At 43.4% G+C, this 25,620-nt stretch overlaps 1 protein-coding gene across 5 annotated transcripts; it reads right to left on the minus strand.

Annotated features, from left to right (window-relative positions):
• Positions 1-74: 74 nt before the first annotated feature.
• On the minus strand, positions 75-18,838 carry LOC111856028 (cytohesin-3-like). Of its 5 annotated transcripts, none has more exons than XR_011984696.1 (14): positions 18,476-18,838; positions 8,833-8,915; positions 8,498-8,562; positions 7,713-7,779; positions 7,459-7,577; positions 6,892-6,972; positions 5,850-5,962; positions 5,284-5,432; positions 4,480-4,591; positions 2,748-2,824; positions 2,408-2,479; positions 2,136-2,290; positions 1,432-1,620; positions 75-421 (listed from the first exon to the last, which is right to left on the minus strand). XR_011984696.1 is itself a non-coding variant. In XM_023835630.2 (14 exons), exons 2-14 carry the CDS (start codon positions 18,492-18,494, stop codon positions 1,548-1,550), a joined length of 1,185 nt encoding a protein of 394 aa, XP_023691398.1. In that variant the 5' UTR covers positions 18,495-18,509; positions 18,733-18,826; the 3' UTR covers positions 482-1,547. The 5 variants fall into 5 exon arrangements, 3 of the variants coding, with proteins under 3 accessions (XP_023691398.1, XP_023691399.1, XP_072560880.1); XM_023835630.2 differs by lacking the exon at positions 75-421 and having other exon boundaries at positions 482-1,620; positions 18,476-18,509; positions 18,733-18,826; XM_023835631.2 differs by lacking the exons at positions 75-421; positions 18,476-18,838 and adding an exon at positions 12,961-18,428 and having other exon boundaries at positions 482-1,620.
• Positions 18,839-25,620: the final 6,782 nt, after the last annotated feature.

Genomic DNA, 25,620 nt, shown 5'->3' on the forward strand with positions numbered 1-25,620 from the left:
ATGCAAGCGAAGTGTCAGACCTCCTTCCAAATGGAGCCTGGAGACTATCTGATTTTGAGTATAAGGTTCCAGGTTTATTTTATCTTGTCCATTTGATATAAATTGCCAGCTACAATTCATACAAGCCTGAAGTTTTGACAAACCATTATTACATCCTATATTACTTGCTATGGAAGATTCCGTTATCCTCTGCACACACAAGCTTGGGTCACATGACCAAATTCATGCCTCACAAAGCTGTTTACGGGCTCTTCTGGGTCTTTGGCTTTTTCCCAGCTTAAAGTCAGCACTCACACAGCTATCGACTCTACGTAGGACACCACTTCCTGATTTTATCCTCATCTTCAGGCAGTCATCTAATCCAGCAAGCTGCTGTGGAGCAAATTAGTGTTTACTTCAGTGTAATCCATGCTGCTGTTCCCTGGAATGTGAGAAACGATAACATAGCAGAAGTACTCAGGAAAAACGCTCCAATGCCCAGTCAACAAATAAGTGCATTTTAATGAGGTCCATGTAATATTTAACAATCACATAGGATGGTCTGGATATTCTTTGTGTATATATACATAGCTGCACCCAGGTCACCCCCCAGAAGGCACATGCTGCAGCCATGTATACATTGTTTGGTTTCTCACCACCATCATGATCTTTAGAATCCCATACCAAGCAATTCCTATAAATATGGGCATTACCTTTAACTTACACACCAAAAATACCTATACATCATTTACACATAACTTAAGAAAATGAAACAGTTCACAATAGAATTTAGCAACTGCACAAAATAAATATCAAGTATTCGACGGTTTGGACCGCGATGGGTTCTAGGAACTCAAGTGGACGGCCGCCGAAGAAAGGAATGAAAGCGTGCATGGAGACAGACCCTGGAGGGGGCCACACAAACACACCCTCTGTACACTGGAAAAGCACGAGGGGTCACAGGTCTCCCACCACTGCTTATTATGTGATTCTCGACCTCAGAAAATGTGACCTGGCATCAGTCTGGTCGACTGTAAGCTGCTTGTTGGCATTAAAGCTAAAATCTGAAGTCAATCGCTGTGACTGATTATCGATGTGCGTCTCGAATCTACTATTCATAAGACTGCCGATGGTGATGGATTGTAAAGGTACCAGACAACGAGAACAGAAGTGCACTCTGCCAAACCATGGGTTTTAATGTCTCTTCATTCTTCATTCAACACTCAGTGCTACATGCTGATGCTTCCGTCAAGAACATTTTCGTGGAAACATTAAACATCCGTCCATGATTTCCCGTATGCGCTTGTGCGTTTAGTGGAGGACGGCTCCCATGCCGAGTGCATCTCAGTCAGCACGGCCGTTCCACTCAGGTGATTGGATCAGCAGACGAACAAACACAGAGAAACCGGCTACCGAAACGATGAGGAATACTGTGTGGGTGGGGCTCCTTACGATCCGCATGGGGGTACCCCACCATCCCTGCAGGTCTTCTGCTGAGTCCACAAGGCTGGTCCCACAGTGCCCCCTGGTGGCCCAGCTACGGCCAGCGCGCTGCGCAGAGTGCTGGCTCACTTCTTACTGGCTATGCGTCGCTTCCGGGCCGCCAGCATGTCATAGAAGGGATCCCTACTGACACTGGCCCTGCAGAGGAGCACAAGCAGCTCAGCAACCTGCCACAGAGCTTGATTCACTGGCATGCTAATGGATCGACAGGATCAGAGGAAAAACATCCAGTGACCCAGTTTGGTTTCCATGGTTTCGGAGCCCCCACCCAGTTCCTACACATATCTAGAAAGAAAACATTGCTTTGTTGACAGGTGCCGCGCAGAAGCAATATCTATACAGCCACCGACACAGCTGACAGGTATGGAATCAGCTTTATCCACCCAATGGGGCAGCTTTGGGATTATGAACACATTCTTTCCCTAGACCTCCTCGTGGGAGAGAGGGCCACCTAGTGGTGCTGTCTGCAGGCTGATTCTGTTCCCAAGCATGCACAGACTGCAGTGTGCCAAAGCTCTCCCTGCACATACACACTCATAACACTGGGGGGCGCTAAAGGCCATGTAGTGCATCTTTCTCCCCAAGATGTTCTGCTGTCTTCCCGACTGGCGACCCCAGATCCTATGCCAACATGGGATAAGCGATGTTCTCACTTGATAGACTTGATCCACTCTTCCTTCTCTTCCAGCGTAGGGGCGGAGATCCTGTAGACCACATGGTTACCCTCCACGACACGGCCGTCCGCCTCAGTCTTACAGGCCTTGATCACTTGGCCCTTGTGATTGGGATTGTACAGCTCAAAGCAGTTCTGTAAGGCAGACATATACAGTCTAAGATCTACGGTCCACAGACGCATGTTTAGGGTGTGTGTGTGTGTGGACCATATGTCCACCACACTGGGAGGGAGAGGGTTCCCAGTACGTACAGGCTTCCTGGGCTCCTCCACTTCCCTGATGCTGAGATTCTCCAGCGGAATGATGCCACGTGGTTCCTTATCCTGAAAGGAAGCGAGGAGCGAGATGCAGGTGAGATGGAAGCGGAAGAGACACACACAGACACAGTCAGTGCCGCATGTTTTTAGTGCTTCATACAGCACTAATAAGGACCATTTCTACATCTCATTAAAGGCTGCACAGATGGTGAGCTGAATAGGTGCGTTCATTCAGTTGCTTCTTTATGATGAAAAGGCTCATTGCATAGCAGCAATGCTTAGTTCAAGATCCATGTTTGGTGTGAGTGCAATTTATAAAAAAAAAATAACTTACTGTTGTGTATTCAAAGTAATACAAGCAGCTGTCAGTCAAAATGAACCATCTCCGCTTCCAGGTTTTCACACGGCCACCTGACAACGAAGCAGCCTGGTATTAGTGCGCAGGTCAGTGTGCGGCAATTATACAGCATTGAAATATCACAGCGACATCATAACGAAACTAATCAAGCCCACACGTTCTCACCTCCGCCAGCCACTGTGACCTATATCTGCATCAGCTAATTTTACCTTCTGATTCATCAAAACACCTCCATCTATAATTAGCAAGGAGTGGACGTCGTAGGGTCTTCTGGAATGACTCCAGAATTGAGTGAAGTTTTCAGGTCTTCGTTGGTCTCTCTGTGCTACAACACAGAATTCCTAGATCTCTACGTGGAACCGCTCTCTTACACTTTATAAATTTCTCAAACGTTCCTTAAACGAACATGGATACACAAGCAGGTTTTGCTTCAGATGAAAACAGTACTTGAAGGAACAGCTTGTTCATTCATCAGCTAGATGATAGCTGTAAAATCATGAGAAGATTCTCGGGTCATAAATCATGCGACTAACTGTACAAGATCACCGCTTGCAGCACACACAGTTACAGGAATGTGTTTGCCTGCCAAGAGTAATGAGAACCTAAGAAATGTGTTGACCCCTACAGCAGTAACCTGGCCAATCAGTGGGCACCACTGCGCTGATGTCACCTCTACAGGAAGGGGAGAGATAGAAAAAAAATAAAAAATCTCACACACACACACGCACGCACATAACACCAAACATCTAAGGAGGAATGAAAAGAGAGCAGATAGAGGAGATGGGGAAGGTGCTCCCTAGGTTACCTACCTCCTGGTGAGGAGAAAGCAGATACAGCCAGGAGTCAGAGAACAGAAAGGTACAAGGAAAATAAGAAGGAACATTTAACGACAAACCTATTACAACGACACAAGCAGAAACCAAACGCACACAGGAAAAGCAGAAGCCAGGAAGGAAACAGCAGAGAAATGAACATGCACGACCCAGACAAGATCCACATAAACACTATGTGCTTTGTTTCAAAAGGCGATCTGCTGAACCCATCAACTACAAATGCCGCCTTTAAATACGAGTCCAAAGCATTGACGCATCGCTCACGAGGTCGCTGAGGATCAAGCGAAATCTGGCAAAGTCGCACAGCAACATCGAGGCTGCCAAGGTGGGTGTGGAGACCGACCCTCTTCCTGTATCTGTGTTACAGGCACAGTGGGGTGGACGGAAGTGAAAATCCCAGATCACTACTAACGTTTACAAAGAGTCATCAGCAGTGTCTCAGCAGGACTCCCCTATATGCCATAAAAAGCAGGAATTAACATCAGCTGACATCCTCTCCTCAAACCTCCCCAAGGTTTCCAGTAGGTCAGGGTTCAGATGAATCTTTGCATCCGACCGGAGGTTACCAAGGAAACCAAAAAGAAGACCCCCCTGGATGATACAGAAAGAGACACCGCAGCAGCAGGTAATGGGTTCAGGACCATGCCTAGGTCAACATGCCCAGTCAGGTCACATGACCAGCGGCAGGCTACTCGTGGCCCAAGCTAGCAGCAGGGCTGGGGAGTTAGCATGCATCACTGATCATCTCACTGGTTTGAGAAAGACATGGCGTGAAATGACAGACACAAAGAACGCAGGGGGAGTGGGGGTATGGGAGGGGGGTTGTTAAGAAAAGGCAGCTAGGGGGCTGCCTCCTCCGAGGACGCTCTGCTCACCCAGCTTCAGCAGCCAGCCTTCTCGGTCCGGGTTGAAGAAGGTGTGCGTCAGATCGTTCCCATCATCCTCTGGGATTTTAAAGGGCTCATTTTTAATGCTTTCGTACAAATTCTGTAGAAAAGCAGAAGTCAGAGCAATGGATGTCAATGCAGCACTGGCGTTCATTATACTTGCAGATAGATCTCACAACCGTGCATCCTCAGATATTCATAACGGCTCTCTGGCTTGCACTGCAGGAAATATGAGTGCTATTCCACTTTATTACTTCATGCCAAGAGGAAATATTACAGCCTGGTCTGTGTCTCTGGTTCCACTACTCGCAGACGAGGACAAAATTCTGCATCGTTGAAGGCTGCTCCTTCAAGAGAGTAAGGACCATGAATTGGGGAATTTCAGCTTTTCTATAGTACAATTACAGAAGCTGGTTTTACATAATAACAAGCATGACAAATAATAAGTTAAAACAACGTGTTAGTTCTTCATTTGAGAAACACTATCCATTCAACAAGCCAACAGCAACCAAGACCAGTTATCTCAATTCTCAACTAGAAAAACAGGAACTGCAAAGACCCCCTGTTGTAAAGAACCCCCCAGTTGATGTCAATACGGGAATCTATACTGACCACTTTAGGGTTCTATAATGGAAGGACCCTTTACAGCGGTGCTTGCCCGTGTTTTTGCTCCCTCAGAGGGAGCAAAAATATGGACTGTTTGTGGGTCCTCGAGGACCGGATTGAGAAACGTTGGGTTTCCTGTATGAGCCTCCTTGACGGGGCCCTAACACGCATCCTCAGACGTCTTACCCTGAGCAGCTCCTCGGGGAGGTCCCCACCATCGTTGATGCCCCTGTTCATGGAGATGAACCTCTCCAGCGGCGGCTTGTCACGCACATTGGGGTTGTGGAGGCTGGTGTTCAGCATGATGATGGCAAAGGAGAGCACGTAGCAGGTGTCTGCGGAGAGAGCCGGCACCGTTAGCAGCACGCTAAGCTTGGCACTGCCGCAGCCGACAGCGGACCTAATCAGCGCTAACGCTAAAGCTTCTGGCAAGAGTGAAATCAACAGGGATGTTTCTGTTCTCCTGCATCATGCTGCTCATTCTCATTCAAACTACTTACATTTAAAGTCAGTTGTATTACAGGTATATGGAGTGGGCTTCCGAGCTGAAAGTCAGACTACTAATGTCCCACTACAGGGATGAGATACACAAGGCTGTGACCACGTAACCAGAGACAGAGGAAGTTACACAACTTTTTATGATCCTGTGTGGCTGTTGTACACGGTAACCTACCCTTCGCTAAGATTTAAGCTGCAGCAAAGGCAGCCCTGCGACAGCATTTAGTCTGACCTATCGACCTTTGAACTCTGACCTGTGGACTGGAAGACCCCCAGGTTGCACTGGCAGTAACGTGATGCAAAGGCCTCCATCATGCGGTCGATCTTCTGTGCCTCTCCAGGCAGTCGGAAGCTCCACAGGAACTGCCTGAAGAAAGTATTATGACCCATGACCCCTCAGTTATGTGGATATTTATTAAATAAAGTCACGAGCCACATAACGACGTTTCGGTCAACGACGATCCCCACCTACGACTGTGGTCCCATAAGATTATAATGGAGCTGAAAACCTTCTATCATCTAGTGATGTTGTAGTAGTCATAACATCATAACGTAAGGCATTACTCACTTGTTTGGGGGGATGCTTTTGTAAACAAACCCGCTGCACTGCACATACAATTATCTACAGTACATAAGACTTGGGAATCATAGTAATGTCACTGGTTTATGCCTTCACTGCACTTTATTGTTATCATTTTTAGGCTACGCCATATAGCCTAGATCTGTAGTATAGGATATACTAACTAGGTGTCCGCAAGTACACTCTACAATTTTCACAAAATGACAAAATTCTCAGACTCTGTCCCCATCATTAAGTAACACATGTCCAAGTAAAGCTTTAATCAAGGTTTATTTCATGTGAAACTGTAGGTTGATTTGGGTCCTTGAAATGAATCGTGAATAATTTCACTCTTCTGCTTTAACATATGACTGAATACCAATGCAGTGCTGCTATAGCCTTGGATCATGGCTGAAATAGATCATTACGGTTATTCAGCAGTAATACAGGTAAACACCCGGGACGCCTTGACAGCTAGGTGTCCCAAAACATAACATTTTAATGGTCTCAACAGCAAAGGGCCAGAAGATATGTTGAACACCCAGACATGTGTTAGTTTGAATTTTATATCATTTAACTTCTTTGCATACAAGAAGTCTAGGAAAGTAAATATCTCTGACTGACCAATGATATGTTATAAGGCCAGTAAAAGCTTAATTTTTACAATTTTGTGTTTGGCCCATTTTTTTTATCCAGGGGTGTATATGTATGTTTGTGTGTGTGCATGTATAACCCACCTCAAAGCCTGCACCAGGTTCAGGTCTGCAAACTCATGAAGCTCCACAAACGCCTGTAGCACCTTGATGTTAAAATCATCCCTTTAGGAGAAATGAAAACATTTTGCATTCACGGGTCACGACAGTCACCACACAGACAGCCCTTCATAGGGAAATTCCCTATCATGTAATTCGTTCCAAGCCCTTTGCAAAGGTCACTGATCCACGCTGCTGCAACTCTAATATTTTCACTTTTTTTTTCATGCTTTTCCTTTAAAAATGCTTCCTCCTTCCAAGAGAATGCATAGTGTGACAGTACAGTGATACCACACTCCCCAGTAGGAGGTCTACAGTCACATGACTGTATAATACAGTAGCCCCCAGGGTGCTGGTATAAGGCTTAGACGATCAAAGCTTTCCTTTGTGCACATCTCCGGAGGTCGATGAGAGGAAAGCACCGAGGATTGTGGGCACACTGCAGAAGGAAAGCGGTCGCTGTTTCCTCAGAACACACGTGGGGGGTGGGGAGGATTGGGGGGGGGGGGGGTTTGCTATGTAGAAAGATGTGAAGGGGCATTCTGGGCTCACCTCTCCCCCAGGTACTCGCCAATGACAGTCTTGTTGAGGCCCTCCCCCTTATAGAGGAACTGCGCGATGCTCTCTGGTGTGTGGAGTAGCAGCTCATTCTCCAGGAGGAACTGGATTCCCTACGACAGGAGGGAACTCGATGAGCGGCATGAATCCGAAACGAGCCGTGAAAATGAACATTACATGGCTCTGAAATATACTGCAATACGTTGTCTAGGGCAGATGCACGTTCCATTCAAATACTGCACACTTACCTTTTTAGGGTCCATGTTAAACTTCTTCCTTCCCATGGTAATTTGCTTGTTTCTCTGCGAAGTTTTGCTGCAACGTCACATCATTTACATGAATCCAACGTGTCAATAAGTGCTTAACCGGGCTACCGTGTTAGATGCACACAGTAGACCACATGATTTATGACCTTTCAAGCTGGAATGTTTGGGTTAAACAGGTTTGATTTGTCCCTCTTCATGGCTGCTAAGGTGGCAGACATGATGTCGCGACCACAGGGCAGGTTGTGTGGTAAACAAACGGTTCACTTCAGAGAGCAGAGGCTGGTTTTAATCACCACCTGAGGGCACATGTCGGTCTCACAGTCATGTTTTTCCCCTTTTTTCTGCGGATCATCTAGGTCAGTGTTTCCCAATCCAGTCCATGGGGACCCTGCAGACGGTCCTTGTTTTTGCTCCCTCCCAGCAAAAATGGAGCCGCAAAAACGTGGCCTATTTGGCGGGGAGCTCAGAGGCAGCAAAAACATGGACTGGCTGTGGGCCGCCGAGGACCGGACTGGGAAACAATTATCTAGGTGTGATAGTTAAGTGTGTGTGTTTGGCCACTGCAGCCCAGCCAGCTGGCCTGAGACACAGGGACACACATTAGCTCCCTGAGGCAGGTGCACAGCTAAAGAAAACCAGCATGAGCAAAGGGCTCCACAGCCACAGTAAGTGTTTTTATGCTGGTCTTTCAGCAGCCATTCACACAGCCTAGGGGCCCTTCCACGAGCTGGGTTTAACGACGGGGATTATGGGTATTCTACACTCACCTCTCACCCACATTTGTTAGCTGTTCGATTTCACTCATAACTTCAGCAATTTCAAACTTCAGCCGCTGTAAAAATAACAAAGCGGGGGATAAGTCTTTGTAGTTAATCACAAATAACATCAATTACAATTAGAGGATGATTCAGAAGGACAGTTTGCACTGTGGAGGTGTCAAGCTATACAAAGGCAGCATTTGCCCCTGTGGCAATTAAAACAATGTGTTTAAAGTATAGATGAAAATCCTCTATAGGGGAAATGAAAGTACTGATGTTCACAATCATGCCTACTGTAGGTGACAGGCAGTTTTAAACAGGAGCGTCACTTAAAGGCACAGTACCTCAATGTCATCCAACAGTTCCTTTTTCCTACGCCGGATGCTCAACAGCTCGTCTTTTTCTCCCATGGACAAATCAGCAGGAACTGCAAAGAGCATCAGGTATCAGAGTTTGCATAAAGGGGCACAGCCATCATCAAGCATGGCCCAGGTGCCACCACGTTCTTCATCAGTCTGATAAGAATCATCCAAAATGCATAAACAAATCATATCAGCATTATCATTACATTAATGGGAACAATGGAGAATGAGGCTCCTTCCCCCACAAGGAAAAATTATATTTAAAAAAGCCATACAAAAGCATTTGGTACTATCTGTAAAATCGAGAACTTGCCTTTGACTCAAGAGCCAACAATAGTATCTATGCTGAAAGAGGCGTGGTAGACAGTACTGTAGGGATGTGGGGGTCTGGTTTACAGAGGAATTGGAAAAATATTTTACAAAAGCTCCTCAACGCAAAGTAATTGTTTTTATTAGGACACACACCAATGCTACAGTCTGGAAGGTCTTCCAGAAGCCCTGGCGGCCGACAGGACGCAGCATCATGCCAGGGATGGTGCCATCACAAAACGTTCTGCTCTGGATTTCTTCCATAAAAGAAACTGTGCTCCAAAAACCTGCTTTGCGATTCATCATTCACTTATTAATGTAGAACAGAAATAACTAAAAGGCACCAAAGGTACACTCAGTCTAGGAAAAGTATGTCAAAACTGCTCCTGTGAACACAGAATTACAAATGAGAAAATAATCCTCCGGCAACTAAACAATACCAGTAGGTCACTAACAAGTCATTTTGGCAGAAATGAGTGATTTGCTGACCTCAAGGGGATTTGCACTACTTTCGCTAAGGGTATTCACTGGTCAGTTTTAAGGTAATCTAATCATTATCTTCTGTACTGATTCAAGCATTCTATTAACGTTAGATAACCTGAGGCGACATTGAGAGCATTTCTGTGAACAGCGTTCTCACAGGTGAAAGGATATTCTAGTCAAAAGAAGCTCCCAAGGGTCTCAACTCAAAGGGCCAATTGGCTTCTCCCCAGCAGAAACCAGTGTCAATATACACAGTGCAGACCTGCTACAGTTCTCAAAGAATATCGAAACTGTCTCCAGTGAACACAGTGACAAACCCACTGTGTGTTTGCAAGCACACAAGGAAGCAACATGCTAAGTAATTGTATATTGGCACGGACGACGGGCTATTTTGCTGCTAATGTGCAAACACAATGCCTGAGTGCATTGTTAAGAGCAGATTAAATTAGTAAACCAGGAACACCCACATTATGCCTGTAATTGCTTTCTGGGAAGAGGAATAGTCTAAGGACAAATATGTAGGCACACTGGCAGGTAGTTAGCGCTCGTGCAGCTTAATTATGCGTTCTATCCTACAACTGTAAACAGGCCTGCAAAACCAACAATAAGAAAATCTTAATTGAATCTCTTTCTCCATCCAATATGATTAAATTATACTGATGAATACAGCATATCTCACGGCATATCTCAAGCCAGGGTACTAATGCACAGCACGGGCCCAAAAACCACCGTGCCAGAGAAAGGAAGAGAGATGGTAATTAATCAGTCATAAGCAAGGTCACTGGTACTCCAGTGCTCTGTAACTGGGACTAAACTGGACCTTCCTCCGGTAATGTCCAGGCAACTATCACAAACACACTGCCTGCATTAACACATTCAGTTATTTCCAAAAATATATATCTATGGCTGCCCACAACCCTGCATAGAATAAGCGGTATGATGGATGGATGGATGAATGGATGGATGTGTATTAAAATATTTCTTGAAAGCTTTTCCCTCAGGACCCTGTAACATATTTCATGGCTCTGTCATTAGTCGGCATTCAAGTAAAAATTCAGATACAAAGAGCCTGCAAAACGTGCAAATCGAACTGATACAATGACAGGACAAACAAGAGTGTATGGAAAATAGCCGTCAATAACTCAGGGTCAGCTGTATTGTGGTCTGGTGATCATCTACACTCCTCAGTTTTGACCCTGAGAACGGGCAGGAAATGAAGATATAAAGTCCCAACGCTAACGAAACCATTCAAGGTCCACACATGTTCTCTATGGCTGTGTACATCTGCTCACACAAGAGCAAGCAATCCACATCAAAACGAACTGGGGGTGGGGATTTCCGATGCATTTGTTTACAAGCTCGCACAGCTGCTGACCCGGCTGCTAAAGGACGTCCCAGCGATCCTGCCAGCAGCAGTACTGATCTGCTCTCCATGTCTGGTGTAGATCACGTGCAGCAGCGTAGCTTAGGCTGCCAGAGTTTTCCCTAGCGTTTCCTGCCCCTGCTGCTAATTTTCTCCTAGCTGCACTGACACCAAGTGCACATAGGTGGTGGTGGTGGGGGGGGGGGGGGGGTTACACCTAATTTGTAGACATGGGGCACACAAACCAGGTGAGAAAACATAACAGGGAATACAGAATGGGTGGAGCCTGACCTGTGGCTGTAAAGTGACAGCACCCAATGCAGATAGAGATTAACACACCACAAACACTTCACGCATACATGAACTCATTTCGTACAGTGTGAAGTACATCGTTAGAGCTGCATATAGAGAAGAGCAATTAGGCTACAGCGTGAGCAAGCAAATGTGCGCCTCGTGAAAATAAACAATGCAAAATTAGCCTTTAATGGCCTACTTGCACTTAGCGCTGTGATTTATTTCCATTTAAAAATGCAGCTACTGCAGCATTTCTACCTGTTTATATTTGGTAGTAAAGTACCATTAGATTTTTTTCCCCCAAACAATTGACTGGAAGATATTGAAAACAGAACATTTTTCATAGGCAAGAAAAAAACTATTCCGAGAACTGTTGTGTTCCTCTGTGTACAGCATCTTCAAAATCATAATCAGAATCTACCAATACAAGTACCAGGTGTACAAGCAATTACCTTTGGTGCAGGTGTCCACATAATACTATGCCAATAAAAATTTAATGGCAGTTTTAAAAAGCAGTGGTTTGTAAACATAGAATGTGTGAATTCTAGTCTCTGTGGTGGAACATATGAATCGCTTATCCTCAGAAAAGGACAAATTTGTGTTTTCCGCAGTTATTCCTAATTCTGTAGGATTAACTAAATTTCAGTCCAGAATGTAAGTTTTCCAGCAAAGCCCACTATACTTGCTAACTTTGTTAGAAGTAGTAAATCAAATTTAGACATCTGGCTTGAGGCTTAATTGTAGCTTAAACAAGGTGAATGTTAGACGGTTTCCTCCCTTTTATTAATGTGGGTGGCAGTTGACTCGTATCTGTAGCACAAGGCTTGCATGCTGACCTGCCTTGACAGCCTGTCTCTATTTGACACTAAATCCTAACCACAAGAAATGCTTTCATTTCACACATTATTGACTTGTGGTTCCTGTTGGGCAGCTAGAATGTTGTTAGCCTTATTTAAGTTAGCTTGCTTCATTTTCTTATCTTCGTAACTGTGTATATATGATAATACATACAATTAGAAGACTTTTCCAGCTTGCTGGATGGTTTTCAAGATTCAAATTTTTTATGTCATATGTACATAGTACAATGAATTTCTTACTTGAATGCCCTCTACACATACTACAGACAATTAACAGGACGTTACAATACTAAAAAAACATACTAAGTACAAAATACTAACTATGAGATAAAAACATATATATATCTAACAACATATAATACAACATTCAACGTGATGTAGTAAAGTGATATGTGGAATGTAGCAATTAGAATGTAGACAGAATGCTGTCTTGCTTGTCTTCTTGCAAATGCGATAAATGTCATTGACATTCATCTTTTGTAGCTTGTGTAGACAGAGTGTGTTAAGCCATTTCGGGCCACAACCTAATAAAAAAAGGTAAGACGGAAACCAAGGAGCTGTCTACCTTCAAACCCAGAAGTGTTTGTGTAAGCTGTTCATTGTTAACACTTGGAAACTTCACAAATTGAAAAAAAAAAAAAAACTTTTTTCATTGCAACCTCCAGTTCCAAAACTCACAACACAAAACATAGCAAGCAGGGTTGTTCCAAGTAACACACCTATCAACACTGATATGCCTACCCATCCACGGTTAATGGTCCAGCTGCCTATTAAGACTCATCTATTTACATTCAGCAAACATACCTTAAATATCTTTAAACAAGTTCCCCAGCATTCTTTTCTGTCAGTATTCTTGGTTCAGGTGTATTTGAACTAAGAAAGTCTGGAAAAGGACTCCCCCCTCCCCCACATAACCAACCCAATGTGCCTTAGAGGGTCTGAACTTTGCTCTCCGCTGGTTCGCTTATCACAGAAAACCAGCTGCCGTCCACAAAGTGTATCTTCAGCTTAGCCTATGGAATCGGTGGAGTCCTGCTACCCAATGGCCTTGAAAAGCATAGAAGCATCTGTCCTCTTCAACTTCAGTCTTTAATGAGAAACACCGGAGACCCGCGTGCCTCCCACGGCTTCCCCACATGGCCGTCTGCCCGGGGCTGTGATGCATGGGGACGGCTGCTGTTTCCTGAGCCAGACTGCCGCTTGGCTCTCATCCTCTGAGTGCAGGCAGGGTGCTCTGCTGGGTGCTGATCGCACACCCCTTGCACGTAGACAGACAGTGCATACATATGCATATCTAAATGTGCGGAACACATTGATAAGAGCTATGAGCCATAATTTTTTTAAATTTATAAATAACACTGAATTTGGTTGACAGATACCCAAGTGTACACGTATTATAACACAGCAGTGGTGAAACAAATAGGATTTTATTCTTTATTTCACTGGACACTTGTATTTAAAACAGAACACAGTTCATTTTTACATAAAAAATAATAAATACATGGCATTCAAATATATTAATGAAGAATTTTTAATAGGTGGCCAGCTAGGTTCATCTGATTGATCTGGTACTGCACAAGTTTTGCCCAAGACCCATGTGGTCTCACAATCTGCCATGACCCGGTGTCACACGAGCATGAACAATGAACTGCCGCACAGCCCCTTATAACCCTACATTACACTGACCAATTCTTTTTCTTCTTTTTGTTTTTTTAACAAATTCTATTTCTTCTCACATTTCCTGACGAACGCTAATTGTTTCTCCCTGCACCCCAACAGCCACAAGATGTTCTGTCAATAACACACATGACGAGAAGTGCTTTCCCTGCACCCAGTGAACTCCAAACAAAGATGTATTTATTCACACTGAGGCGTGACCGCCTCTGTCAAAAGCCATACTACCAGAGCGTAAAGGAGAAGAATGGGCTGGATAGTGCAAAAGTCAGCCATGTGCCTCGCCCTTCAGTTTGACAGTTGTCATTCACCCCCTCAAGGCAGACATCAGTCTGTGAAAAACCATCTAATTAGCTCAACTGCTTTATTTATTTCCAACATATTTTGTATAACAAGATAAAGTCTCCTGTGCGTTGCAGTTTGATATCTGGGTACTCGCAATAAGTGCCACCGTTTTATAAGACAATGTTTTTTTTTGTTTTTTTTTTTTAAATTAGCTAGTATTAAGGCTGGGTATTGCTAACTAGCCCCGATACAATACTCATCATAATTCAATGTATTATGCATCACGTTATAACCATAGTATCCTGACATTTGACACTCCAATACTGAAATAATGGAACTACTTAAATTCAAAATAGGTCAAATTTAATTAGCAGGCATTAAGGGCCTTAAACTATCTAGGATAAGTCAATATCTTGAATAAAGTCATTGCATACTTCAATTCCCAGATGCATAAACTATGCCTTTCTTCATGCATACATAAAGGCCACACTTCTACCTTTTTTGCACTGCAGTGCACGTAGCATAGGCTACATAAACAGCATATTGAAAGAATGTTGGTAAAATAAAACGTTAGACTCTACTACTGGTGTTAAACAGTACTGCTGTAAACTAACAATTCAATTTGATGGAAAATTGTGAATAACTGAAATGCGATTTAAAGATTAATCGCATAATTGATATAGTGCTAGCTAGTATACCAACATGGCGTTCACAATTTCACTTATCAGTGAGAACCCATGTGCGCCTAGTTCATGGCACGAATAAGTGTGTCAGAGAAAAACTGAAAATCCTCCAAACTGGCTGAACAGAGTCTATGGACAATTGTGAGTATCCTGGGTGTGGGGGGACAACCTTGATCAGGGGACACAAACTCTGATCTGCTGAAACTCATTAGCAGGCAGGGGTACATGATGTTGCCCCACACCAATACAGCTGGGATCTCTAATTTGAGCCCAGAACGCAACATCAAACACTGCAGCGATAAAACTTTCATTTCAATGTGGCTGCCTCCTCCTCTTCAATCTGCCCAAGTGAAGCTTGTGACGCAGTTATTGGGGAAAAAAATGTCCTGAATAATTTCAATTAATTCCTGCTCTTTGCAACACATTCATGTCTTGATTTTAGGTGTGGAACAATCTATTCAACAGCTATTAATCAGAGATGGATAGATAACCATACTCCATAGATCCGAAGGGGAAATTGCTGTCACAAACATGCTCAATGAAAGGGCACAGGTACAACATCAATGCAAGACAAAGTATGAGAAAACACAAGGCTGCAAATTTTTCACAAATATAACATATCCAGAAACTTAAGCCAGAGAAACCTTTTTTTTTCCTAATGTTGGGACCCCTATTCACATTCTGCAGAACTACCAGCCCTACGAGATTCAAAAACGGATAAGGGGAAATTACTAAAAACAAGAATTTTACCTAAGGCCAGTTCATGAGTTTTAACTGCAGCACTTCTGGGAAAAACATAAGGGTGTTCTGTAGACCCAGAGTGGGGGTATCTGAAGTAACCTTACTGATACAGATGGAACACACATGTATACCAACGAGGCTTGGTGAATAATTTCTAGCAGCACACATCAGTCAACAGACATTCATATATAAACAAAGTCACCTCTGACAGCCCTTGTCATAATGGTTGAACTCCAGCTCAAACTGAACCCTCCCCAGGGCAAATTGGGTTATGTTTAAATTTTAAAGGGACAGTAACATTCCTAACTACTGAAAAATAAGTAAAAATGTAACGCACACTGCACAATAAACTGGAATTTAAATCCCACACTGCACTAACACCTTCCATGTAAGAACTACAAAAGTAAATAATGACTCAATACAATGTCAAACACTTGACAGCTTGAGCGGTTCATATACAATGTATTTACACATGAAAATATTACAGGATCTTCATCAAACAATTTGAGGACAGGGCAACTGTCAGTGTGGTTCCATACGGATGAAGGCTTATGGCTGAATCACTCACTGAGCCCCGCTCAGAAACAGGGGTTCGGGCTTGAAGTACTGGCATTGCTAGGGTGACCAGATAATCCATGTCAAGGAGGACACTTTGAGCTACTTCGGGTTTTACAAACTACTTCCAAACCGAAAGGCTCCTGTGCTCGGCTAAATAGATCAGCTCTTCTTTTGCTTTGACTGGTTTGTTTCCTTGACTGAAAGACTCATCCAGCTGCTTCACATTAGCATTAGTGACACATGCATGATTATAGGATGCTGACCAATCAGCACGCAGCAAGAACTCAGTGCTCAAGTGAAATCCAGGTCCTTTTAATTGAAATGGTAATTTACAATTCCTGTCCTAGCTCCCAATGTTCTCCCTGACATAGATTATCTGGTCAACCTAGGCATTGCTAACAAAAAAACTGGACCCAGAGCATGAATTCCGTTGAAGAGTGTCAAATTCTCAGAATGCATGGCATGTACCAGTCAAAAACTGAATTTGAATAGAAAAGTATACAGGCAACACTTGGTGAGTAAAACATTGTGTTGGATGACAAAGCAGAAAGGAGCCCCAGATCTAGTCTTTCAATAAATTTAAACAAACAAACAAATGTACAGCCAACGCACTGGGTGCCTCAGAAGTAAACTTTCCCTGGGACAATCCTGTCCTTCCAGAAAGTTTGATCCGTGTCCTCTTATGTACCCCAGACCCTCCATGCATCCAAGCTCCTCCCTTTCCGTAAGGTGTGTGTGTGGGGCGGGGATGTAAGAAAGGCTATCAGTTGGGGTGGGAGTGTGTGACTGTGTGTCACTGGAAGTCCCTTAGCGACAACTCTGTGCCGCAGGGAGAAGTAGTACACACCTCCACCATCCCGATGTGCAGATGAAAGTCATCCGCCCGTATTGGGTTAGCTGGTCAAAACCTAACAGTGGCCGAAAGCTTTAGTTAGCAGGGATCCCTGACTGTCCTTGCTATGGAGCCGGGACTCGCCTCGCATACCACGGTAATACCGTCTAAATATGACAGATGTCTCTATTTAGACCTTTGCTTTTTACAGTCGCCCCCCCCACCCCCACGTACACCGCACAGTATAAAGAGACTACATAAAAAAACTTAGCAGAAAATTGTATCATTTTTACGTTGCACGGCAGAACCTCAAATTTCAGTTGCCAATTGTTTTATACTATGAATGATTAATTCAGTAGTAACTATAGTTTTTCTAATACGCGACACATAAACACCTATGATCCCGTGTCTATATGCATGTTCAATAGTCTTAAAACCACTAAATTGGTGCATATATAGGTCACTAAGTTCACAGAACACCTTGTAATACTTAAGCGGGATATTTATCTGCTCATGTTTCAGAAATTCGGAACCGTACAACTGGACCACTGGAAGTGCTTAAATTCACAGCACGACAAACGGCAGTCTGGTACCAATGTGTTATTGACCTACGGATCGATAAGAGTTGTTTACATGGCAGGACACATCCCCCAACGAGCTGACCTTCTTCCACACGACACGCCACAACTTCATTTCAGTAAAGATAATTAATTTCTACGAAGAATCGCTTGCCTCCGTGAAAATGAGTAGACGCCACATGAAGTGGAATTATCCATGCAGAATTTATTGTGTTATCAAAAAACCTATTTTTTCGTCAAACCCAAGTTCAAACTATCGGTGACTCGTATGCTCTCTGCCCTCAAGAGAGAAATGCAAAAGCTGATCGATCCACTTTTACAGCCAAGCAAAGCAAAAATTTGTCTAGATCTGCAATACATTCAGTCCTGGAGTTCAGCCGATCGACCAGCGACAGTACATACACACCGAATCATAAGCTCTAAACCCTCAAAAAACTTTTCTTTGCGCAGAATTATCTTTGGGGGGCGTATACAATCCCGAAAAAACGAAATCTCCCAAACTTATTTTATATTAACAAATCATCCTGCATGCGACTGTTTAAGATGGTAGAACCACTAAACCACATAGCTCAATACAGAATCATATATTTTCCTCCCATTAAATAACATAAATACTCAGACCCCGGGGATTACATTTCAGTATCATGATATTACTTTGAACTGCGGTACATATTTTCAAATACCGCTGTAAAGTACATACTGTAGACATATTAATTCCCTATAATGATACCAGTTGTCATGGAATTATCCCTACCACTAACGCGGCCACAGTGACTGACAGTAAACGTCAAACAGAAATATCATTTTATCAGTTTTATTTGATGAAAGGGCTATTCAGATTCAGAATTCTCTCAAAATAAATTGTGTTTTTATTCCGGTAATATATTTCTCTGTGTCGCGCGCAGATTATTCCAACATAACGACCCAGAAGAGCAGCTAGTAGTGAGATGGATAGAGAGCAAGCGTACCTTGGTCTTCTTCATCCATATTAACAGCCGAGCCCTGAAAAACCGTCCAAAATAAGCAGCCACCACACGAGTCTTCCTGATAAATATCAATTACCCGGGAAGTGTTTTTGTAATTAAAAGGCAGCCATGTGCTCAGTGCTTCTTAGGGGCGGCTTTGGGAGAATAAGAAAACCTTCCCCAAAAAGATTAAATTAAATCCCGCCCTCTCCGTTTGCCTCAGAAGCGACGGCACCGAGCGAGCGAGCCGCCGTCCTCACCCCCCCGAGCGCAGGGACCCGCTTTAATCTGGGTAAATGGAGGCACTCCGGTCCCCGAGCGCCGACACTCCGGTGTGAGCCGCAGCGCTCCCACTCCTACAGTTGGAATCGCACGTCACCGTGCACGCGCCCCGCCCTCCGCGCGCCGGCCGCCGCTAAAAACGCGCTCCCTCGGGCGCGTGACTCACGTCGGATACGCCCCGGCCGAGGATGCTGAGAGATATTTACCGAATCCGGTATAAACGGAAAAAAATAATAATGCGAGATGGGAGTTCAGACACGTCCTGCGCGCACGTTGCAATCATGACGGTTTGTATTGCGTTTTGTTGGCTCATCAACTATTTTACCGTATACTTAAGGATAAGTAATAAGAGTAAATGATCAGTCTTTATCAGATCCGATCACATTTGAAAGTTTAATCGCTATTAAATTCTGGAGGATTTTTACTGATTATATTAAGTCACATTCTCTTTTAAATAGCCTACTTTCTTATATCAAATACACTCTGACAAGTTGAGAAAAAGGAAAACCATTTAAATCAGTCTTGGAAATACCCTTTAGCACTAATACCAATCATATGTTAATTGTTTTATGAACAAATGTATGGCGCATACACTTATGGTCGTAAATTATGGCGGGATTGGGGGGTGAGGGGGGTTAATCCCCCCCCCAATAATCAAAACAATTCAGTAAAACCCAAGTTATGCCCTTGCATACACTGCTTAGCTCTTAACCCGTTAAAAAGATGATTAAACTCCCTTCAGATATTGAAGTACATAATAATATATCACTATACCTACCAGCAGGAATTGTTATAGCCGTCTGTCATCACAGGCTGTTCTATGGCGAAACCCACACTTCCCACAAATGACATCATAGTGTACAGTTTGAATATAGTCTGTTAAGGACCAAGTGTAACATCTCCGAATGAGACTGCATTAACGTGGGTCTCAGGCATGTGTAAACCCGTCTAAGCCTATCCCAGACAACACAGGGCAACACCCCAGATGGGAAGCCAATAACATTTTTCAGTTTAATTTGAGTATTTTTGTCTATAAGATGGGAAATGGCATGTACCAGTCAAAAACTGAATTTGAATAGAAAGGTATACAGGCAGCACTTGGTGAGTAAAACATTGTGTTGGATGTGAAGAAGATTCAAGGGTTTTGTCACATGCAAAGTATATAGTCGGACTATAACCTGCGGTGAAGTGTAAGGTGGTCGACTCTTAATAAGTATAATAATAATAATAATAAGTATAGTGAAAGCAAAAACACATTCAAAGTAACAATATGATAATAAATATACACAAATGGTGAAAGATATGCTGAACAACAAATATTTATACTGGGGAAAAATGTTGGACAAGCAGTTACAGAAAATGGATGGATGGATGGAAAAAGTTGCACTGTAGAATCACTAAATGAATAGGCAGGAGATGTGCAACACGGTTCTAATTAAGTGTGAGGTGCATTGATATGTAGGATATATGAACTGTGCTGGGGAAGTTACTCGGAAAAGTAATACATTACAGACAGAGGTGGAAAGTTCAGGTCCAGAAAGTAAAAATCCGGACCAAGGTTTTGTTTTCACCAACCAGTTGAGTATAAACAGTCACAGTCACAGAGTATTCAGCTGGTTGGTTGAAACAAAACCTTGGTCTGCATTTGTACTTTGTAGACCTGAACTTAAGTAGTGTGATGGCTTGAGTGTAGAAGCTCTTTCTGAGCCTCTCACTTCTCTCTGTGACATAGTGCAGTTTCCCAGCCCAGTCCTCGGGGAACCCCAGACAGTCCATGCTGGTACCTGTACCAGGTATTCGGTGTTCCTGATTGGCTGGGACCTGGGAGGGAGCAAAAACGTGGACTGGCCGGAGTTCCCTGAGGACTGGGTTGGGAAACACTGACATAGTGGAAGAGCTTACCAGATCTCAGCCTAGTGAAAAGGTTGTTGTATCATAGTTGTATTCCTTTATTCAATTAAAACATTAATTCATTTTCAGTGAGTGGACTGCTCCTATTCTGTACACATTACTCACAAGGTTAAGAATGAATGTGAATGCTTCATCACATTTATTTGTCTTTCCATTTGTTTGATTTTAGAGATAAAAATAAATGTCAGATGATGCCAACACGGAAAACAAACAAGATTTACTAGTTTATGTTAGACAGCCCATAGCTAATGTTAAAAAAATGTTGCACTGTTACATTATTATCCATCTACCCATCCATCCGTCCGCCCATTCATCCATTTTCTGTAACCGCTTGTCCTGTTCGGGGTCACAGTGGTCCGGAGTCTATCATGGTGGCTATCGGCACAAGACAGGGAACAACCCAGGATGGGGCACCAACTCATTACAGTGTTACAGTATTACATAGAACCACTGGTTTTGCGAGGATACGGTTCTTAATTTGCAATTATATTGCAATCGTTGTTTTGTAATGGGGACATGGTGTGACAATGGTCAGCACCATCACCTCATACACCTGGGACTGGGGTTCAGGTCTCTGCCCTGGCTCCACGTGTGTGGAGTTTGCATGGTCACCCTGTGTTGTTGGTCTACCCTGCTACCTCTGGGTATTCTGGTTTTCCCCCACAACCCCAAAATATAAGGTAAACCGGATTTGCCAAATTGCCCATAGGTGTTTATGGTGGAGGTCTGCTCTGTGAGGTCTGCCCTGTGATGGCTTGGCATTCCATCCTGGTTTATTTACTGTCTTGCGCCCGTAGTTCCCGGGATAGGCTGTGTGACTCTACAAAGAACAAGGAGGTATAGAAGATGGATGGATATCTGTTCGGTGGCACACCGTGAGGCCGTCCGCTGTTGGGGTTCACTTCCCAATCACGGCTCAGTAGGTGTGGACTTTAAACTTTCTCCCAATGTTCACGCGTGTTTCCAACCAGGGTGTAAGGATGTATAGCTAAATGACCTGGTGCAAGTGTGTGAGCACGGAACAGCACACAGAGAATCACACGTGGGCTTCGCATGTGCCGCGTATATTTTACTTCTGTCGGTGTTTCATTTCAGGGTTCAGGGTATCATTGGTGATTATTCTTGAACGATCTCTCCGTCTGTCCATCTTATGATGGGGTTGGGGGCGCAGGAGCCTGTCATTGGCGAACATCAGTTATGGTGCACCTTATAAAGTTTTGTGTGGTGAAAATAATTTTATTAATTTACGTATGTCACGTAAACTTAGATGATGTTCTGTGTGAACTTCATACCAGTGTGTCACAATGACTGGAACAAAACAATATTCTTCTTTGGAAATGCATAATTTTTGTTTGGACGCCTTTAAAAAACAATACAGAACCATTAAAACTTTATGTAACAGAAGTTCAAGAGAGCAGAAAAACAGCAGGGGCCGGCAGTTAAGGTTATAAAACTCTCTTGCGCAATCAGCCAGACAGGACGCAGCTTATGTGGAGTTGGTCTGCTCTGACACCCTGAACTGCAGACAGACTCCGACAGGATTTGGCATGTCCCCCTGAACCAAAGGGCAGCGTGCTAAGTTAGAGAAGCTGATTTATTCCACTGAGTCAGATAAAAACCAGGAGACATGTATGGTTGTAAGAGATTAACCTGTATTGGAGTGTATGATGGCGGTGTTTGAGTATCTGACGGATGTCGGAGTAGTATATGACGAGCACCATGTGAGGAACGCAGGTTGAGAGGGTGAGGCGCACTGCAACAGAGTGGGATAAAACGTTGGACCATCATGTGATTAACGTCAGGGCGGAGTGTTGATGGACGCCGTAGGCGAGGCGATGCTCGCTGAAGGCCGAATGGATGCAGGGACCCCTTGTTGTTGGGGGGGGGGTATTTCCTGTGTGGATGGCAGATGTTCCTGTGTGGGAGGCCGAGCGGAACGCATCAGATCTGCTCAGTTTTCCTCTATGTCAAATCGCAGGGATGTGCTACAGAAATTAGTCCTATTGTTTGCTCCTGTAATCAATTGACATTGAACACTAAGTTACTTCCACTAGGCACCGAATTTAAGAACATAAGAACATAAAAAAATTACAAACGAGAGGAGGCCATTCGGCCCGTCAAGCTCGTTTGGGGAGAACTTAACTAATAGCTCAGAGTTGTTAAAATCTTATCTAGCTCTGATTTGAAGGAACCCAGGATTTTAGCTTCCGCTACACTAGCAGGAAGACTATTCCATACCCTAACTACACGCTGTGTAAAGAAGTGTTTTCTTAAATTCTGTTTAAAATGTTCTCCTGCTAATTTCCACCTATGGCCATGAGTTCTAGTATTTAAACTAATATTAAAGTAGCCATTTGTCTGAACAGCATCCAGACCTGTTAGAATCTTATATACCTGGATCATGTCCCCCCTTAATCTCCTTTGCGCGAGGCTGAACAGATTCAGCTCAAATAACCTCTCCTCATAAGACATTCCTCTAAGACCAGGAATCATTCTTGTAGCCCTATGTTGAACCTTTTCTAAGGCAGCAATGTCCTTTTTAAGGTATGGTGACCAAACCTGCACACAATATTCTAGGTGGGGTCTTACCAAGGAATTGTATAATCGTAGCATCACCTCCCTTGACTTAAACTCCACACAACTAGAGATGTAACCCAACATCCTATTGGCCTTTTTAATTGCTTCCCCACACTGGCGAGAATGAGACATGGAAGCACCAACATACACACGAGGTCTTTCTCATAATCAGCTACCTTTATTTCAGTGGAACCCATAAAATATCTTCTGAAAAGTCTTTCAGCATGTGTCAGCAATTGTTCACTGTTGGAAGCCTGTAGGTATTTAGTCTTTTAAAGAGCCACAAACCATACAATACTCTTTACAGTGGACAGCATGATTGGTCTGTAAAGGTTTAAAATGAAAATTAATAGTCTTACTAGCTGTGTAAATATAGTTCGGCTCACTGATATCAACTCTGTCCCTATAATTAGCCAATGAACGCTATATTTTAGTAGCGTGTGGCCAGTGGAGCTGAGAAATTGTATTAAAATGATCTCTGCAGTTTTCATTTCGTTTTAGTTTTAGTCTTAGTCAGCCGGGTGACATATTCTTTAATTTGCACCTGTGCAGAGTTTGCAAGACAAGTTGCAGTAATTAAGACCAGCCTAGTGGGTGGATGCGTTCGTGTGTAGTTTTAAATAGCAACATTTATAATAGCACACGTATAAAATTTGAGTTCTAAATAAACACGTGGTTGTGTGCAAATGAATTATGGTGTTACAGAGTTTAGCTTTTGTTTAGTTCTGTGGTATAACTGAAGCAGTAGTGAGATGATGTTGACTACGGCAAAAATTTATCACGTTCTCGGACAGGTAAAAACATGATTATGTGCATGTGTGTCTGAGAGTGTGGAGGAGAAATGTGCAGAGAAAACGTACTCGAAGAATCCTGTGTTTGCGCACAATGTGAGTCATCTGCAGCCTAGCAGAAAGCCTAGCTAAAAGGCAAACATTCTCTAACGGTGCTAAAACTACTTTGGATGTTTTTTTTTACTATCCTGCTAAGCAAGAATACATCCAAACAGGACAAACCAGAATTAATTTATTTGTTTTCTTTTTATAAACGACCCTGAACCGAGGTATTGCCTGTAAGGTGGTTGCCTCATAAAAACTGAAGCCCTAGTTAAAAAGATTACTTGCTGTAGAACTAACTAATCTCATAAAGCAGTTGCCACTTGCTTACAGATGAAAACAGGAATAAACAATCTTAATCCATGAAAATGCATGAATACTGTACCAGCAAGTATTAAAGTAGCTTGCCTTACATTTTGCTGGCACACTTAAGACACTAGTTTTTTGCTTTTGCAATAGTTAAATATAAAATGTGTAGTTTGAAAAATGTCAAATAAAACGCTAATTGATCGATAATAAGTTTCTAAGTGCAGTCTAAGGTCCTGAAGGTACGTTACACTGAACAGCTAAACACTTCATGTTTTTGTCATTTCATGCTATATTTTGTCACACACAATATAACAACAGAACAATGACCCTTTGTCTTATGTTCTACTATGGCTCAGCAATGGAAACAGAAATGTTCAGTCCTCGCGCCTGTAATAACTGTTTCCCTCTCGACAGAGACTGAGGGGGTGTAAATAACTAGTATAGAAGCTCAGCTAAGTGCCCCCCTTGACAGCAGCGACCTCGTGAGGTATAACAGTGATACTTTCAGCATTCGACTAGGGTCAAAACACGGGGAGAAAGTGCCGGCGAGGCAGAATCATAGGAAGAGGTGTGGTGCTATAAGAAATCATTCCTGCAGCATCCCATAAATAGTCATTCTTTGCCCCTCACTGTTACATATTTACACTTAAGAGCGCCACATATAAACTTGTTTTGAAAGCCTTTGTGATGCTGCTGAAGAATGTACTTGATGCTCATGCGAGTTTTACTTACGCAAAAATGTTCTGAGGGCAGAATGAAAAAGAGATTCGGAGAGATAACCAATCAGATTATAGAGGAGGTGGGACCAACCAATCAGATGCCTTGGTCCCGCCTCCTCTAATTGCTTGGACCCGCCACCTCTACAATCTGATTGGTTATCTCTCTGAACCAATCATTTTTCATTCTGCCCTCAGAATATTTCACGTATGTAAAACTCCCACTGGCATACGTGATCTACAGCATTCACGGCAAAGCTCCTTCCAAGTCATCTTTGGCCTTTTCAGCAGCACGACTCACGTTGGACAGACAATTAATCTTATACGACAAAGTAGAAACGTAACCCAGAGCTCAGGAATTATGATCCATACATAGTGCACCTGCTAAAAAGTAGTGTTTGTAATATGCTTAATCTGTCAATCATAGAGCTTGAACCCATGACCTTCTGGAGAACACAGACCCCTAAACTCCCGAGCTGCACGCCACCCCCTAGCCTATTGCAGCAGCAAGGAGTGGCTA

The sequence above is a fragment of the Paramormyrops kingsleyae genome, chromosome 22 (genome assembly GCF_048594095.1).
Source record: "Paramormyrops kingsleyae isolate MSU_618 chromosome 22, PKINGS_0.4, whole genome shotgun sequence".
In the NCBI taxonomy this organism is placed as follows: domain Eukaryota; kingdom Metazoa; phylum Chordata; class Actinopteri; order Osteoglossiformes; family Mormyridae; genus Paramormyrops; species Paramormyrops kingsleyae.

What these genes read in the sequence shown, in the direction of transcription:
- LOC111856028 (XM_023835630.2), bottom strand. An exon ending in TTAACATGGACCCTAAAAAG is followed by an intron (nt 7,578 to 7,712) that starts GTAAGTGTGCAG and finishes CTCCTGTCGTAG; the next exon opens with GGAATCCAGTTCCTCCTGGA. An exon ending in TCCCCGAGGAGCTGCTCAGG is followed by an intron (nt 4,592 to 5,283) that starts GTAAGACGTCTG and finishes GCTTTTCTACAG; the next exon opens with AATTTGTACGAAAGCATTAA.